We start from the raw sequence: 18,849 nt of genomic DNA, 5'->3' as shown, positions 1-18,849 counted from the left end.
AAACAGTAGATATTTCGGACTAGGGTGACCGGAGGTATACTTAGGAATACATAGGGAAAAATCTTTTCTTTTCACAAACAGCGAAGTCATAATTAATCATATTAATATGGAAGCATCTTCAGGCAATGTAGATTGTAATTTGTTCAGATCATTACCCCTAACTAAGGGTAGGAAAGTGTCACATTGACCAACCAAAGTTATACACAAGAATATATATGTGTAGGGAAAATTTTTTAAAGAGGTGAGACTCCAGTCCACTCTTCCGTGGAGCTCATGATTGAACAAACTTGAGTCTACACAACTTGATGATATTTCCACGTCAATGAAACTAATCAGGGCTCATTCAAACTTGCAGTTTTTACCATATACTAGTTCTATTTTAACATTGATTCCTCATTGCGATTTCATACTACTCCTGAGGGTCAAGATCTGAACAAACTTGAAGCTACAATACCTGATATTACTTCTATTTCGACTAACCAGGGCTTTGCTGTTCATGAGAAGATTTTTGAACTATGTATTCCTATATAATGTACATAACTTCTACAAATGGACAGAGCACTGACAGACACCTTACCATCATTTAAGCACTAGTAGAGCTTACTATAAGCTTTTTAACAAAAATGGCATTCTGAGTACATATGCTTAACCACACTTTATGATTATCATCACTTTAAAGTTTCCTGAAACAATTCGCATGGATGATACAAGTATCAAGCATCCAAGAGATCTCTTTCAAAATGTTCCATAAATTCAAGGTTTTTTCCAGAAATTGTCACTAAAACATGATACAGTGAAAACTGTCTAATCCAACACCTGTGCAATCCCTCACACTGGGAATTCTGAAAATAAATTCTATTTTCCATTATATTTATACTGTGTAACCCAACATCCTGTCTATTTCTACACAAAATTTATCTCCAAGTGCATGTCCAAATAAACAGGTTTCAATGTATTAATTACTCAATTAACATCGGACATTTCTGCAATAATAATTAAGACAAACTAAGGATTATTTTGTATGTAATAATTTATTTGACATAAAATAAATGTTGCAATAGACTACAGTTGACCACTGCACTGCTATTTCCAGTGGAATGTATGTAGTATATCATCATCAATCTTCACAATAACAGAATATTATGTCTTTTTTCAGTCAGTTCAAGTTCTTATTGCACAATTGTCTATCAAGCTTGTTCCCCCTTGTCAGATAACTTTCGGCACCAACTCTGAATTCTGAAATCTCATGAACAAAATCAAGTATATCATACAATGTAAGGTAAAATAATCTCCCTAGGTGACCTGGAGCTAAGCAATGGCCTTGGCCTCTGGAAGGAATGCTTCCCAGCACTTCATTATCTGTAACAAACAGGGGAAATGTGTCTAAATAAACCTCAGAATCAGTGTTCATGTTGGAAAAGAAATATACACTATTTTATGTTTTTTTAATGGCCATAAATTTCATGCTAAAACGTGTTGTACTTGTGAAAGAAATAACAGTCAAATGACAGATTATTGATAAACTGGAGGTCCAGTTCCACTTACCCTTTGTTGGTTCTCCATCAGCTGCTCTAAGTAAGACACAACACTATCTTTAAAGTCCTCCACCCTAAACTTATCAAATCTTGCTACTTCTTTCCTTATGGCTTTGGAAATTTTCTCAAACTCTTCTTTTCCTTTGTCCACTTTCATTTCCCACTATGTAATAAATAAAAATATTGAAAAATTCAAGTCATTCAGGAGGGTTCAACAGAGCTTAACTTTGCTAACTCTAGTTATGTTCCCCAAACGAAGTTGGGGAACATATTGTTTTTACTCTGTTTCTTCTTCTTATTATTATTATTATTTTTCTTCTTCCTGGGAAAATCTTTTCCGCGAATGATCTTGTAAACTACACGTCCGACTTAGGTGAAACCTTTTTAGGGTCAGTAGGCATGTTATGTAGATTTGCGGAACGAAGGTCATTTTGCGTGCACGTGCTTGCAAGAGCGCGCACGTGCAACGCGTGAAATGACCAAAATAATAGATACAGCCGTAACTTTTCTATTTTTTGATTATATGCTTTGATACTCATAATATAAGTATATATTAGTAGTATAGACGTGTTGACATGGTCATAATAGCAAGATCTCCCGCGCATGCACGTGCGCTTCTCTCTGATTGGTTGAAACTAAAGTCTCAATATCTTTCTTGTTTTTCGTCATAATCCTTTGAAATTTTGAACTTAGTCACACAATAGGAAGATCTACAGCATGATATATAATAATTTTCATGAAAGCACGTACATGCGCGTGTGCTGGCAAGAGCTTGCACGTGCAACGTGTGAAATTACCAAGATAATGGATGAAGCCGTAACTTTTCTATTTCTTGATGGAGTTTTTTGAAACTCACAATGCATGAATATAGTAGTAGTATGGACAAGATGACATGGTCAAAATTGCAAGATCTTGCGCGCATGCACGTGCGCTTTGCTCTGATTGGCTGAAACTAAAGTCTCAATATCTTTCTTGTTTTACGTGATAATCCTTTGAAATTTTGAACTTAGTCACATATTATGAAGATCTACCGCATGGTATATTTATCATGAAAGCACATAAATCCACGTGTGCTGCAATCTGATTGGCTGAAACTTTACATGCCTATATCTTTCTTGTTTCTCAACAAAACAGGATGAAGTTTAGAATATGAATAGGTATTATGGATTCCTACATGATATTGCTATCAAAATTGAATGCAAGGACGTGCTTGTATGCACATGCGCACACGCATCGGTAAAATGATCAATATGTTTGAAAAACGGTAAAATTTATATTTTTATGACTTTTTATTGATTTCTGGAATATAGATATGTTAATGGTTTAGACAACATGTCATGATCACCTTGCATGTGCATGCACGTGCGTTTGCGAACAATGCGTTAAATGACAAAAAATTGATATCATTGTAGCTTTTAAAATTCTTTTATGAAATCCTGCGATACTAAGCATATTGAAAAAAAGTTTTAAAGGAAATTTGCACAAATAGGGAGTTGGGGAGCGTTTGGGGAACATCTGTAACGGTCCCCGTTACAATTAGAACTAGTTTACTATACTGTAGATTGAAATTATCAGTAGAAGGGCATGCAGAGACTAGAGAGCGACATATATGCTGTTGTTTCAGCTGTTTACTTACTTCTGAAATTTCATCTTGAGCCTGTGGAACTTTGTCCATTTTACGAGCGATCTCTAGTTTGGCTTTGTTCTCTCTTTTTTTGGTCAGGGTGGCTTCCGCTTCCTTCCATGATTTATAACATTTCACCCTCTCATGAAATACTTCCTGGAAATGAAATTAGGAAAATATTTTCTCACTGATTAAAAAAAAAAAAACTGATTGAAGCCTGAATGTACAAGCATAAGCATTTATGCATTGTCATCATTTGATCCAGAATTTACACAGTTGTTTTGCATTAATGCCAATGTTTATTTTTTTTCAGTCTTTCATTTTTCAAAGGTATCTTTATCAAAAGTTCTAACAATACAAATGAAGATAACATTATCAAACCTTAAGATCTTCATTGTAATTGAAGTACTGGATAAAATACCTTAACAGACCCTAGAAGTGCTACATAGTCCTTGCACAGCTCTGCCATTATAAAGAAGTCATGATCTGATTGGTCCGCGTGAACAGTCTCAATCCGCTCCTCGGTTTCTGCGAGCTGGGAGAGTGCTCGGGACAGCGCCGTATGTTCCTCTGCTGTACCTAACATGGCTGTACTCTTGGCAAATTGAGCAGTCATATTACTCAGCTCTACAAAACAGGATACGCAATGACTTATTATTTCCTCCAATAATTTTTTGTGAACAAACCAATCATACTGATCCAATTGTGAGCTGTTCTTTTTCTGACCAATAGCAACTGATTCTAAATCAATGTTCTTCTCTGATTTTAATGACACAAAGACACTGACTCTGTATAAATATCATTTGGATTAACTAGTGAGATTTTCTGCAAACTGAGACGTACCTCGTCTGTGTTGTGTCAGGGACTCCAGACTACCGTGAAGCTTCCTCAGATGGTTCTCTAAGCTCTCCACCTGATTCTGTTTCTCCTCAAACCACTGAAAACAAGACACTCCATAATCAAGGTCAACAGATAAATTATTTTTACTGAAAAATACATACAATTCAATATTTACAAAAACCTCAACATATAAGTAATATCATATTTGTTAACATTAATTTAAAAATTCTGTAAAAATATGGTGCTTTGTAAATGAATATTAGTTGAAAAAAAATTGATGAAAGAAATATAAATTTTGTGCCATAAAAAAATGATAAAATCAAAATTTCAAAAAAATTTAAAGCCATTATATACAACATTGTTAAGCTAAATTAAAAATGACAATCTAACAGAATGGTCAATGTGCCATTGAAAAGAAAATATTCATATAAAAGTAACACATAATACATACAAAAATGTTTTCACTTAATAAAATGAAAACTTGTAACAAAATCTAATTATTCTTATGAAATAAAAATAGAACAAATTTTGCTAGGCCCATTAAGTTAGCATGAAGAGTGTCCCATAATTAGTGGAATACAAGTTGTTAGTCTGTACTTGTGGTACTCTGATAGAATACAAAATATTTGATTAACAATTTAAAAATGTTTATTGTTTTAACAAAAGTAAAATGCTACATTGATTTTGCTTATTTTTTTAAAAATTCATTTGCTTTTGAATGATAATTTTGGAGAAAATATATATGGTGCACCCTCAGGGTTTAAGGAAACTTTAACTGATATGCAACAACAAATTTTGTCATGCTAGTGAATATCATTTCAAATTTATATTAAAAACAAATATGTGATTAAACTTAATATCCCCATGCCAAATTGTCAACCATTTACTTCCCTACCATTTACTTATTTATATTTGTATGCAATTGAAGTTCAATAAGACACATTGACTATTATGGTTTGTGAGAAACAAACCCCATATCCTTCAACAAGAATAGTGAGCTGATTGGCAATCTTTAAAAAGACATGAAACACCAGAAATATCAGCAATTGGTCACTCCAATTTTTTTTTTTTTTTTTTTTTTTTTTTTTTTGGTAAATAACTTACGCATACTTTTCTCACTAGACACAAACTGTCTGAAATTTGTAAAATTACATACCAAATTGTATTTAAGATACTAAATATTATAGATTTGTTTGAAAATACGGTTTATTTGCTTCCAAATTAAGATTGACAAACCTGTGAATGATCTCAGAAATGTACATTTCTTAGTTTCAATGCAAGGGATGCCTACCATTTATTGGGACACCCTCCACACATTGGATAACAGCTACACTCTACAAATAATAACCACTCCCTTGTACAATGTAGTTACAAGGGAGTAATGACAGAACATGCACCAGCCTGGCTGTTACCTGGGGCTCCCACTGATTTTGATTGCCGGGAAGTATTGAACAGAAATAAAGCATCAGCTATTCAAAATTTCACGATGTTTTTACAATGAGATAAAAGAAAGACAACACCAATATATTCAATAAAGTACTACCAACAATGATTAAATGTCAATTTCAAACAGTTAAACCTTGTTTTATTTTAAAACTTGATGGGGCTGAGAAAAAAACTTTGAGATATAAGAGATATTGGGAGGAAAAAGACACATCAATGAAATATTTTAACTTAAAGAAAAATACATCAAAATCCATGATGAGATACACAAGTATTGATGTTCAAGATACCGAATTTCAATTCTATGGGTACTTCTATTGTACATAAATATATGCTTTAATTTTGAGAAAAATGAATTAGACTTTATTGTACAGATAATAGCTAAATATAAATATTACCAGTATTACCCTGGTAATGTAAATAATCTGTTAATAAACATAATTTTTTACACCTTAAAGGGCAACCCAATCACTTAATTTGACCAAAAAATTTGAGATGTTGAAGAGAAAGGTGACAATACATGTATGAAGTGATGTCAAACAGAAAGAAACTCAGCTGAGATGCACTGTAAACTGACCAAACAGAAAACCAAAGGCAACAAAACAAAGGGGGATAACTCTACCCACCTCATCTGACTCGTCCATTCTGAAGGCAATTTTCTCCACCACATCACCGACTTTGTGGAAGAGTCGCATCACCCCGGCTCCACTCAGAGCTGAAGTGCTGGTCGCCTTGGGTAGGTCTCCTTCTCTCTCTAAGAATTCTCGGAAATCAGGGTCAATCTGTAGAACAGGATGGCTGGCAGTTCTGTTCAGGTACCTGGTGAAGACATAAAACATAGCAATATTTACACTGTGCCCTGACTATATTAAATTTAACATTCCATGGACCAATATTTTTGTAAGACTTCAAATATTCTGGGAGCTCGGACCTCTCTAATGCTGCTCTCCTTCGTTGTATAAAATCGGCTGTGTTAGATTCTTCTTTGGATATCTTCACCTTGGTCATTCCTGAAGAAATCAAACAACCATTTTAAAATTTTTGAATTAAAAATAAATCCAATCTAATTAAAATTAGATGTTTGATCCGCTCGTATACTTGTTCACTAACATCTAACAACATCCCATATGGTCATAGGGTCATGTCAGAGGTCAAATTCGGAACAACTCTAGACTTATTCGCTTCAACAATATAAGATGATTTTGCAGGTGACAATTTGATTGGTTGATAGAGTTTGAACTCTAACGTGACCCTCTATTGAATGTTGTTAGATGTTAGTGTAGTGAGTATGCAAGCGGATCTAACATCTAATTTTAATTAGATTGAAATAAATCCTCCTCTCTTTTCAGTCTATTCTGTAAATACTTAAGACATTATTTTTTATTCGTGTTCTGAATCTCTCTGCATTTTACAAAGGCTGTCTTCAATTTGTTTATTTTATAAAAATATACATGTGCATTATAACATAAACCTTTATGACCTGTTGAGAACTAAGATTAACTATCATGTATGGAGAGAAAATTCATTACAATTAATACAGTTAATACATGTTATTTTAAAATTCTCAGTTCTCTCAATAGTGATGATGACATCCTCACTAAATTGTACATGTTTTAAAATTGGATAATGGTAAGCATGTAACCAGTGCCTGGAAAGGTCAAACAAAAGGTGAGGCCAATGGCCCAACTGTTCATTAAATGAAGGAACCATTTTGAAATTTATGGGGCTGACAAGAAATATATATTGGGGCCACTCTAAAATATATCATAGTACAAGTTTTGATAATTATATGAATCTGAAAATAAAATTTTGGAAAATAAAAATAGTATAAGAATTGACAAGCTGTATGACATTAACTATTGGAAATGATTTTTCTATTAAGAACTTCAAATCATTCATTATTTAAAAAGGTACGTGTATTGCATTTAAAATTATCATATTTATTAAAAATACCAAAATATTTCTTAAAAAATAAATGCCTATTTAGAAATCAAAGGACAGACTCTAAAACATGCAAGAAGACTTCACTTTTATGGTCTTTCAAGTAGGGTAAAATGCCCATTTTTAAAAACTACTTTTGCTAAGTTGTGGCCTGTCATCCAAAACAACTTGACACTTATGGACCACAAGAAAGGAAATGTTTGTTTGTTTGCAAATGGATTTCAATATGTTGAATGCTAGTTCTGATTTTATTATGTGATAAATCACAGATTCAATCTAATTTAGCTGAGGGATACTGATAGCATGAACAAGAAAATCTTGTGTCTGCATTATGTCAGGTGTGCTGCATGGTGCAGGACAGCATTATTGCATTCTGCCCTTTTCTGGCAGTATGTGCATATGGCATGGTCCCTTTCAAGGCTCTGTTTATTAAATAAACCAAGTACAACATCTACCTAATACACTTTTCTCAGGAGCTGGAGGCACTATGATGCCCGTCTTTGTGTGTTTTTCATGTAGTTTACTGTAGAGTCCTAGGAAATCACTAAATCGTCTTGTTACACACAGGTCTGCTCTCTTGAAGGCTGGGTTAGTTGTCTGTCAACAAATATACACAAATTGCAAAACAAATTTAATATGATAAGCAGTGTTTTCACTTTGTTTCAAAGTAAAAAGTCAGAGATCAATGGTAACAGACTAAGAGATTGAGGTTTATAGGCAAAAGTTTTTGGGGACCTTAGAAAAAGTACCAGTATATGGAATTTTTTTTATCAATAAAAGGCATCTTTATCAACTGAAGTTGTCAATTTTGCTGGTAGCCGATTCTAAGGGAAAACATTGTGATAAGGCAATCAGCCTGAATTTCATCTCTGATAAGCATACAAGTCAAAATATTTTCAACAGAGTATACATCTTTCCTCTCTCTCTGTGTGTGCCTCTATAAGAGTATTTAGTATCCCTTTATTAACCTGAACCAGATAAATATCTTGACAATCTACCTTAGTGATGACTTTATACACCATGTAGGCCCCCATTCCGTCTCCCACTTTGTGTGGCTCGGCGACTTTAATGGTGAGTGTATACTGATTGTCTGGTTCAGGAGGCTGTCCAAATCAAAACATTACAAAGTCACCTCACTTTTTAAAGATGCATTCTTCATGTAAAGGCAAAGTTAATGTAGCTCTCAGTTGAAAATACAAATTGGATATAGGTATAACATTGCCTGTGAGTGCAACCAATCTATATCAATGAAAGTTTTTTGTGTGTGTAATATGTTTTATACATATATTATCCTAGAACCATGAAAACAAACAAAAGCCATTTTGCTGCTAAAACATTATGTGGCCTTCAATGCATGCTTAATAGGGGATAGTCCAGCTGTTGCCTTCAAAGTACCAATACACAAATGTAAAAATAAGTGCAAAAAACAAGGTATTTTTGTTAAACACTATGCTCGTGATGGTAATACAATTCTAGTGCAGGATGTAAACTAAAGTGGTATAGACTTACCCTTGACAGTGCAATAGATATGGGCTAGATTAAAGTTGATGACAGACAGACAGACAAACAGAGAGACAGGACAAAAACAATGTATCCCCCAGATCTTCGATCCGGGGGCATAAAAAGAAAGAAACAAGATATTTCCTAGTAAAAATCTCAAAAAAGGAAGAGAACATTTTGTCCTCACGTAGACTTAATATCATTTTATCCATATTACCTTCCAATACGTTTCTACATGTTTGTGTACTTACATCAGTATTTTTCCGTTTTGTCGTTACTTTAGGTTCTGCTGCTGAGGAACTCTGGGTAACAGGAAGTTTGGGAGTTTCCTCCTTGATGGGAGGAGCACTGACTGGTTCTGGTGTTACAACAGGCTTAGAATCTTCAAATATGTCATTCTTGTCTTCCTGTGATGGTTCCTCATCGGATTCATTCAATTTAATCTCATCTCCCTCATCTTCTAGTGTAAAGAACAAAGAGATATGAACCTACTACATCTGTCATATATCTTCCCTTTCTATTTTGCATCTTAAAAAATACCACCAGGTTTATAAAAATCTTCTTTATTGACAGACCATCATTTTTTGAAAATTGATTACATTTTAGTATAATTCAGGTGAAATATGACTACTGTAAATGTATTATATCAAACAGGACATCAGATATGTTGATATTGATAAAAAAGCAACATTCCGTCACACATAGATATTAATATCATGATCCTACTTGACTAACCTCCAAATAAATCAACATCTGGTTTTATTGGCACTTTCTGGGGCTCTGGTTCTGGGGAGCTTTCTTTTTCTTGTTCCTATAAAAAGTACTGTATCATCAAATAGATACAATCAGTAAATCAATTTAATACATGTACATCACACTTAAAAACACATTCAAACGATGTTGTATATGTGGATTCAATCCCCATTTCCACTATCAACATTTACAGTTTACAGGGGGTAATAAGATGTATTTCGCCCTGATGAAGGTAATACATTGAATCCATGTAGACTTGAAGAACTTTGTTCAGACAGTCTCATGAAGAATTGTGTATTATCAATTTTGTTTTATTAGGTGAACTTATCATGTATCACCAAAAGAATGGAGGTGTACTGTACAAGGCAAGGACATTTCCACATTTGAGACAATATATTTTCAAATCCAATTTTCAAACAATTTCATCCCAGAGTTATATCTTTAAATTAATTAATTAACAAACTTATATTTTTGATTAATAATTTGTTCATCAAGTTGACACTTTGGTATACTGTATGTGACTTGAGAAAAAGTGAGCTTCATATTTTAGCGGCTTTTGCTGGCACAGCAATGCGCTAATTCATGAATACCTCTTAGAAATTGCTTTTTAATTCAATACACGGCACGAACATCTGTTTTTAATTCAATACACGGCACAAACATGTGTCAGAGATGAAAATGACAACAAGATTTTTCCTAACAAAATAAAATTAAAAAAAAAAACAGTAAAAATTAATCAAAATCTTCTCCAAAAGGGGAAGGGGTTGTCCTTGTCTTGTATGCCTCCGTTTTTCTCCACGGTTAATTGTACTGGAATCCTTACAACAAGAGGCCCAGGGGCCACAGCGCTCACCTGAGCACACCGGCTAGGAAAAAGCAAATATCAGATCAGAAATGAAAGTTTACTGAGGTTAGAGGGGGGCCCTTAAATTTCAACCCCCCAGGGGGCCATGATATGAACAAACTAGAATCTACACTACCTGAGGATGATTCCATATAAATATTACTAATCATGGCTTTGAAATACTTGAAAAGGAGATTTTAAAAGATTTCCCTATATATTCTTATGAAAAACTTTGATCGACCATTTTGGCCCCACCCTACCCCCAGGGGTCATGATTTGAACAAATATGAATCAATACCTGAGGATGATTCCACATGAGTTTCATCTTTACTGGCCCAGTGGTTCTTGAGAAGAAGTTTTTTAAAGATTTTTTCCTATATATTCCTATATAAAACTTTTAACGGCCATCATGGCCCCATCCTAGCCCTGGGGATCATGATTTGAACAAATTTGAATCTACACTACCTGAGGATGATTTCACACGAGTTTTATCTTTCCTGTCTCAATGGTTCTTGAGAAGAAGATTTTTAAAGATTTTTCCTATATATGGTATTCCTATGTAAATCTTTGATCTGCCATTTTGGCCCCACCCTACCCCCGGGGGTCATGATTTGAACAAACTTGAATCTACACTACCTGAGTATGATTTCACATGAGTTTCATCTTTCCTGGCCCAGTGGTTCGTGAGAAGAAGGATTTTTTTAAAATGCTATTAATTTTTCCCTAATTCATAATTATCTCCCCTTGGAAGAGGGCATGGCCCTTCATTTGAACAAATTTGAATCCCCTTCACCCAAGGATACTTTGTGCCAAGTTTGGGTGAAATTGGCCCAGTGGTTCTTGAGAAGAAGATGAAAATGTGAAAAGTTTACGACGACAACAACAACGACAGACAACGGACAAAGAACTATATGCGGTATTAACCAACATTTGCCCCCCAAAATCAAACTTTGATGGAGTAATATTTAATTAAGTCCTTAAACAGGGGAGTATATGCTGACTTCAAAGCACTGAATAATTTCATAAGTGATGACGTCATATGTACGTAATGTTTCAGTTTTTTATGAATTTTGCAGAAAAATGTATATATTTCGTCGATATTTTAAATAAAAGTCACCGAGCGCATGTGTGTTCAGGATTAATATTTTGATATAATGTGTAGAATGATAATATCAATGAAATATGTCAATATTGTTCCTGAACACACATGCGCTCTATAAATTCTAAAGCTTAAATTGTTGAAATTTTGTCCATTTTGTCCTCTTTCTGAAAAAGGATATAAAATCGGACTAGTTTGTGACGTCATAAAAACAGAAATTGTGAATACACTGCTCTGGAACTATAATATTTTCTGTTAACTTATATTTCTCGTACAATTTATTGAATTCAGCACATTTCAGGAAGTTTTCAAAATTTGACTTTTGTGGGGGCAAACATATGCAATATACCGCACATAGTTCTTTTGATCAGTTCAAACCAATGGATTTAATATGTTCATATTATAATAATTAAGAAGTATTATCAACCTGCACTTTCATAGGGATGTGCGATTTTATCGGTATACCGGTATATCACGATTTTTTGCTGCATGTTACGTATCGTGATACGGAGACCTAAATACCGGTCTTTACTCTTTAGGTACATATTATAAAGTCCAGAAATTATTTATTTATTTGTTCAATCTTTCAAATTACAATTACAGAAAGTATAAAAAGTTGTAAAAAGTGAAAAGAACAGCATCTTACCGTCCAAACGTAATTGATTTTATCTACAGAAATATTTCAAGAAAGTAAAATTTTGTTTTTCTAGCATATTTTTTTAGAAAAATAATGACTTTTCATATAAAATCATTGTAAAAACTGCTTTTAAAAATATCATGATATTATCGTGATATTGTGGGGGGAAATCGTGATATATCGCGATACGAAATTTTTGGCGATACACATCCCTACACTTTCACCAATTTGCAAGTTCCTGCAAGATGTATTATAAGTGATCTGGTATCCCACAGGAAATAATTTATGACATGTCTTTCAACATGTTAAAAATATGCAATTCTTATAAAAAAGACAAAATATGGTATTGGATGTATGCCATGGGTATTGTGAAACCTTAACATTACATGTACTGGTGTAGTTGTTGGAGCTAATTTAGTCCACTTTAGAAACCGGCAAATACGAAATACAAATTAGGTTATAGAAGATTTTTACACAATCATTCACTGCAGTCTTTAATATCTTTTTAAAACATGTTTTCACTTATACCTCGCTGGCTTCTGCAAACAAGTCATCCTCGTCTTTTTGGTTTTCATCTTCACCAAATGGGGGTGGTTCTCGTTCGTCGGCCATCTTTACTATCACGTGATTTTGCAATAAAAATTATTAACTCGTTCCAAGTTAGTTCAAGTTGTTCAAACTGGATGGGAGAATCCCCTTATATACACGGTATAATAGTACGAATACATTTTGTCTATTTATATGTTTATTAGATTAATATTAAATTATAATTGTTATTTTGTCTGTTACAAAAAACATTAACCTTGGTTTTATATCTTTTGAATGAGATATGATCGAGATAGATACCTGTGACATACGGAAGCGTATTAGTGCCACGCAATTTTTTTTTTAAAGTTGGTAATTCCAACTTTAATCTTGGCTTTTCAAAAATTAAACATTACTTTAATCTTGGCTTTTCCAAACTTTTGAAGTTGGAAGAGATAAAGTTGGAAATTCCAACTTTAATCTTGGCTTTTCCCTTGACAAGACATGCTTTCTAAATTTAATCTTGGTTTTTCCAACCTTTAAAGTCTAAATTTGACCTACTTTTCAAAAACTTTAAAGTTGGTAATAACTTTTGGTTGAAAATATATAATCTTGGCTTATTCCACCTGTGACAAGTTGGTAATCTAAATACATTATGATTTTCCAACTTTAAAGTTGGAAATTCCAACTTTAATCTTGGCTTTTCCAACTTTAAAGTTTTAATTTTTAAAGTTTTCCAACTTTAATCTTGGCTTTTCCAACTTTAAAGTTGGTAATTCCTTTAAAGTTGGAAATTCCATTTGATCTTGGCTTTTCCAAAAAGTTGGTAATTCCAACTTCAATCTTGGCTTTTCCAACTTTGAAGTTTGAAATTGTAACTTTAATCTTGGCTTTTCCAACTTTAAAGTTGGTAATTCCAACTTTAAAGTTGGTTATTCCAACTTTAATCTTGGCTTTTCCAACTTTAAAGTTGGTAATTCCAACTTTAAAAGTTGGCTTTTCCAACTTTAATCTTGGCTTTTCCAACTTTAAAGTTGGTAATTCCAACTTTAAAAGTTTGCTTTTCCAACTTTAATCTTGGCTTTTCCAACTTTGACTTTTAACGTTAGAGGAAGGATTTTATTATCTATTTACTTATTAATTTTTTGCTTGTCAACATACTGAAAAAGTTGACAAGCAAAAAAAAAAATCCTGGATCCGCGCTAGTACGGAATTGATACATTTAGTTATGTTGTATATAATTTAGCAGAAAATGTTTCATTTGATAAAATAAAATTTGATTACATTGATTATTTAATTGTTGTCTTTTTTCATGCAATACATATTAAATGACTAATATCTTTAATTGGTTAAGTTGAAATCCTTTCATGTACGGAATACTGTGTACATAATTTATATGAAGTTATTATCAATAGAAATACACAAGAGAACTTAAAGGAATATAAAGATTTCTAAGTTAAAGTTGGAAGTTTTATGTAAGGTCATAAGGAAGGTCAAGGTAAAAAAAAATAAAACAAACACAGATAAAAAGAGTTCAACAATTTATTTTAATGTGCTAATATCTATTTTCTATTAAGTGCCATAATATAACTCCACATAATCCCGTCCGCTCTTCTTACCTCCCCTCCCCCCCCCCATTTCGACCCCTACCCCTACATTGCAATAATAAATTGCTAACAAATCTATTTCAATGTGTTATTTTCACTTTAATTAAGTTTGTGATACTTTAAAAAGAAATTAAAAAAAAACTAAGAAAAGCGGGTAGAAAAGTCAAGATTAAAGTTGGAAAAGCCAAGATTAAAGTTGGAATTACCAACTTTAAAGTTGGAAAAGCCAAGATTAAAGTTGGAATTTCCAACTTTAAAGTTGGAAAAGCCAAGTTTTAAGTTGGAATTTCCAACATTAAAGTTGGAATTACCAACTTTAAAGTTGGAAAAGCCAAGATTTAAGTTGGAATTTCCAACATTAAAGTTGGAATTACCAACTTTAAAGTTGGAAAAGCCAAGATTAAAGTTGGAAAAACCAACTTTAAAGTTGGAATTACCAACTTTAAAGTTGGAAAAGCCAAGATTTAAGTTGGAATTTCCAACATTAAAGTTGGAATTACCAACTTTAAAGTTGGAAAAGCCAAGATTAAAGTTGGAAAAACCAACTTTAAAGTTGGAATTACCAACTTTAAAGTTGGAATTACCAACTTTAAAGTTGGAAAAACCAACTTTAAAGTTGGAATTACCAACTTTAAAGTTGGAAAAGCCAAGATTAAAGTTGGAATTACCAACTTTAAAGTTGGAAAAGCCAAGATTAAAGTTGGAATTTCCAACATTAAAGTTGGAATTACCAACTTTAAAGTTGGAAAAGCCAAGATTAAAGTTGGAATTACCAACTTTAAAGTTGGAATTACCAACTTAAAAAAAAATATTGCGTGGCACTAATACGCTTCCGTAGTGACAAGACATTTCTAAATGCACTTTGATTTTTGACACCTTGACCTTCAAGTTTGACCTACTTTTCAAAAATTAAACATTACTTTAAATAAGTCAAAACTTTTGAATGAGAAGAGATAGTGCTTTCATACTAAACACGTGTATTACCCGTGACAAGACCTTTCTAAATAAACCATGGTTTTTGACCCCGTGACCTTGACCTCTACGTTTGACCTACTTTTCAAAAACTTTAACCTTGGTCATAACTTTTGGATGAAAATATTTAGGGCTTTGGCATGTATATTACCTGTGACAAGACCTATCTAAATACATTATGATTTATGACCCCGTGGCCTTACTTTTGACCTTTTTTTTTTTTTTTTTCCAGAAACGTCATTTATTCCTTATAATATTTGATAGAAAAGAGATAGGGCTTTAATATTTGACATGTGTATTACATGTGAGCAAGCTAGCTAAGATTTCTGACCCCTTGACCTAATGCCAAATTAACATATATTCGAATATTTGTACCGGTGTCTTCTACCTATTCTCACTTTTAAAAAATCTCAATTCCACCTATTCCCACTTGCAAATAACAATAGATGTTTAGATAGTTACTTTGTTTTTACAGTAACTAGACTAATTACATCTGCTCTTTAGATTTACCTGAATTTTGTACATTTTAAGACAGAAAATGTTGAATATATATATCTTTGAGAAAATATGATTTATTTCGGATTTTTGTAATAATTAAAAGGTTTTAAAGAAAAAGCATGCAACTTAATATTAATTTAAGAAGATAAAATATAAATAGATTTATTGAAAAAAAAAAGCATTCAAATAGGTGGATTTTAGAATGAATATATAAACAGAGAAAAAATATAATCTAATTCTATTAAAAATCCATTTTTTCTTTCAAATATTAGTAAAAATCTGATTTATAATTTAATAAAGCAAATATACCTGTCCTCTATTCCAATAGGTGTTTATTAATAATTGTTTGTACAGTAATTATATGTTTTCATAGTTAATTATTTGTTTACACAGAAATTCCACCTATTCCCACATAAAATCTTTCCTTTTTCTACCTGATTTTCAAAGAGTGGGAAAAGGTAGAATTGAATTAAAGATAGGTATATATACAATTGAATTAAAGATAGTTCGTCTACATGAATAAGAGATAGGTTATGTTATGGTTCATTTAAGAATCGACTTCCCCTTAGCGGAAATCTTATAGTCCTACTCTATAGTTCAGGTTCCGTGGGAAGCTGGCTTTGGGGGAAATTCTACTCTAAAACAGCTGTCTTGTAGTGGATTTATAAGCTTTCCCTTTAATTCCTCTCGGAAAACTGGCTCTAAGAGTATGACACCCCCGGAAAACTGGCTCTAAGAGTTTGACACCCCCGGAAAACTAGCTGGCTATAAGGATGTGACACTTCCGGAAAACTGCTGTAATTATAAGTGTCTGACACTCCAAGAAAACTGGCCAGCTCTACGAGTTTGACACCCCCGGAAAACTAGCTTGTTATAAAAATGTGACACTTCCGGAAAACTGGCTCTTAAAGTGTGACACACCCAGAAACTGGCTCTTATTGTGTGATAACTCCGGAAAACTGGCTGTAAGAGTGTGACACTCCCGAAAATTGGCTTTAAGAGTGTGTCCCACAGAAAACTGGCTCTGAGAGTATGACTCTCCCGGAAAACTGGCTCTAAGAGTTTGACACTCCAGAAAAACTGGCTCTAAGAGTATGACGCCCCCGGAAAACTGGCTGTAATAGTGTGACACTCCCGAAAATTGGCTCTTAAAGTGTGACACTCCCAGAAAACTGGCTCTAAAAGTATGAAATCCCCGAAAAAATGACTCAAAGAGTGAGACATCCCCGGAAAACTGGCTCTAAGAGTATGACATCACCGGAAAACTGGCTTTAAGAGTGTGACACTCCAGGAAAACTGGCTCTAGGAGTATGACACCTCCGGAAAACTGGCTCTAAGAGTGTGTGACACCCCAGGAAAACTGGCTCTAAGAGTATGACGCCCCCGGAAAACTGGCTCTAAGAGTGTGACACTCCAGGAAAACTGGCTCTAAGAGTATGACACCCCCGGAAAACTGGCTATAAGAGTGTGACACTCCAGGAAAACTGGCTCTAAGAGTATGACGCCCCCGGAAAACTGGCTCTAAGAGTATGACACCCCTGGAAAACTGGCTCTAAGAGTTTGACACCCCCGGAAAACTAGCTGGCTATAAGGATGTGACACTTCCGGAAAACTGCTGTAATTATAAGTGTCTGACACTCCAAGAAAACTGGCCAGCTCTACGAGTTTGACACCCCCGGAAAACTAGCTGGTTATAAAAATGTGACACTTCCGGAAAACTGGCTCTTAAAGTGTGACACACCCAGAAACTGGCTCTTATTGTGTGATAACTCCGGAAAACTGGCTGTAAGAGTGTGACACTCCCGAAAATTGGCTTTAAGAGTGTGTCCCACAGAAAACTGGCTCTGAGAGTATGACTCTCCCGGAAAACTGGCTCTAAGAGTTTGACACTCCAGAAAAACTGGCTCTAAGAGTATGACGCCCGCGGAAAACTGGCTGTAATAGTGTGACACTCCCGAAAATTGGCTCTTAAAGTGTGACACTCCCAGAAAACTGGCTCTAAGAGTATGAAATCCCCGGAAAAATGACTCAAAGAGTGTGACATCCCCGGAAAACTGGCTCTAAGAGTATGACATCCCCGGCAAACTGGCTGTAAGAGTGTGACACTCCAGGAAAACTGGCTCTAGGAGTATGACGCCCCCGGAAAACTGGCTCTAAGAGTGTGACAACCCCGGAAAACTGGCTGTAAGAGTGTGACACTCCAGGAAAACTGGCTCTAAGAGTATGACGCCCCCGGAAAACTGGCTGTAATAGTGTGGCACTCCCGAAAATTGGCTCTTATAGTGTGACAGTCCCGGAAAACTGGCTCTAAGAGTATGAAATCCCCGAAAAAATGACTCAAAGAGTGAGACATCCCTGGGAAACTGGCTCTAAGAGTATGACATCCCCGGAAAACTGGCCGTAAGAGTGTGACACTCCAGGAAAACTGGCTCTAGGAGTATGACACCTCCGGAAAACTGGCTGTAAGAGTCAGAGTGTGACACTCCAGGAAAACTGGCTCTAAGAGTATGACGCCCCCGGAAAACTGGGTCTAAGAGTGTGACAACCCCGGAAAACTGGCTGTATGAGTGTGACAGTCCAGGAAAACTGGCTCTAAGAGTATGATGCCCCCGGAAAACTGGCTCTAAGAGTATGACATCCCCGGAAAACTGGCTGTAAGAGTGTGACACTCCAGGAAAACTGGCTCTAAGAGTATGACACCCCCGGAAAACTGGCTCTTAGAGTGTGACACTCCAGGAAAACTGGCTCTAAGAGTATGACGGCCCCGGAAAACTGGCTGTAATAGTGTGACACTCCCGAAAATTGGCTCTTATAGTGTGACAGTCCCGGAAAACTGGCTCTAAGAGTATGAAATCCCCGAAAAAATGACTCAAAGAGTGTGACATCCCCGGAAAACTGGCTCTAAGAGTATGACATCCCCGGAAAACTGGCTGTAAGAGTGTGACACTCCAGGAAAACTGGCTCTAGGAGTATGACACCTCCGGAAAACTGGCTGTAAGAGTCAGAGTGTGACACTCCAGGAAAACTGGCT

At 34.6% G+C, this 18,849-nt stretch overlaps 1 protein-coding gene across 2 annotated transcripts; it reads right to left on the bottom strand.

Moving 5' to 3' along the window:
• Window positions 1–1,012: 1,012 nt before the first annotated feature.
• Window positions 1,013–12,859, bottom strand: LOC134266718 (sorting nexin-2-like). 2 transcript variants are annotated; one of them, XM_062748940.1, is made up of 12 exons: window positions 12,745–12,859; window positions 9,619–9,694; window positions 9,135–9,343; window positions 8,382–8,486; window positions 7,839–7,980; window positions 6,374–6,452; window positions 6,069–6,261; window positions 4,003–4,096; window positions 3,581–3,786; window positions 3,172–3,315; window positions 1,546–1,698; window positions 1,013–1,359 (listed from the first exon to the last, which is right to left on the bottom strand). In XM_062748940.1, exons 1-12 carry the CDS (start codon window positions 12,826–12,828, stop codon window positions 1,309–1,311), a joined length of 1,536 nt encoding a protein of 511 aa, XP_062604924.1. In that variant the 5' UTR covers window positions 12,829–12,859; the 3' UTR covers window positions 1,013–1,308. The 2 variants fall into 2 exon arrangements, with proteins under 2 accessions (XP_062604924.1, XP_062604930.1); XM_062748946.1 differs by having other exon boundaries at window positions 9,135–9,340.
• Window positions 12,860–18,849: the final 5,990 nt, after the last annotated feature.

This window comes from Saccostrea cucullata, unplaced genomic scaffold, assembly GCF_032062105.1.
Source record: "Saccostrea cucullata isolate Sc308-1 unplaced genomic scaffold, CSIRO_AGI_Scuc_v1 ctg751, whole genome shotgun sequence".
Taxonomy (NCBI): domain Eukaryota; kingdom Metazoa; phylum Mollusca; class Bivalvia; order Ostreida; family Ostreidae; genus Saccostrea; species Saccostrea cuccullata.
This window is presented reverse-complemented; position numbering and strand designations above follow the sequence as displayed.

Coding starts and splice junctions, on each gene's coding strand:
- LOC134266718 (XM_062748940.1), bottom strand. CDS start 12,828: ATGGCCGACGAACGAGAACCACCCCCATTTGGTGAAGATGAAAACCAA. Junction 6,262..6,373: donor AGGAGAGCAGCATTAGAGAG/GTCCGAGCTCCC, acceptor TGTCTTCACCAG/GTACCTGAACAGAACTGCCA. Junction 1,699..3,171: donor CTCAAGATGAAATTTCAGAA/GTAAGTAAACAG, acceptor TTTATTACATAG/TGGGAAATGAAAGTGGACAA.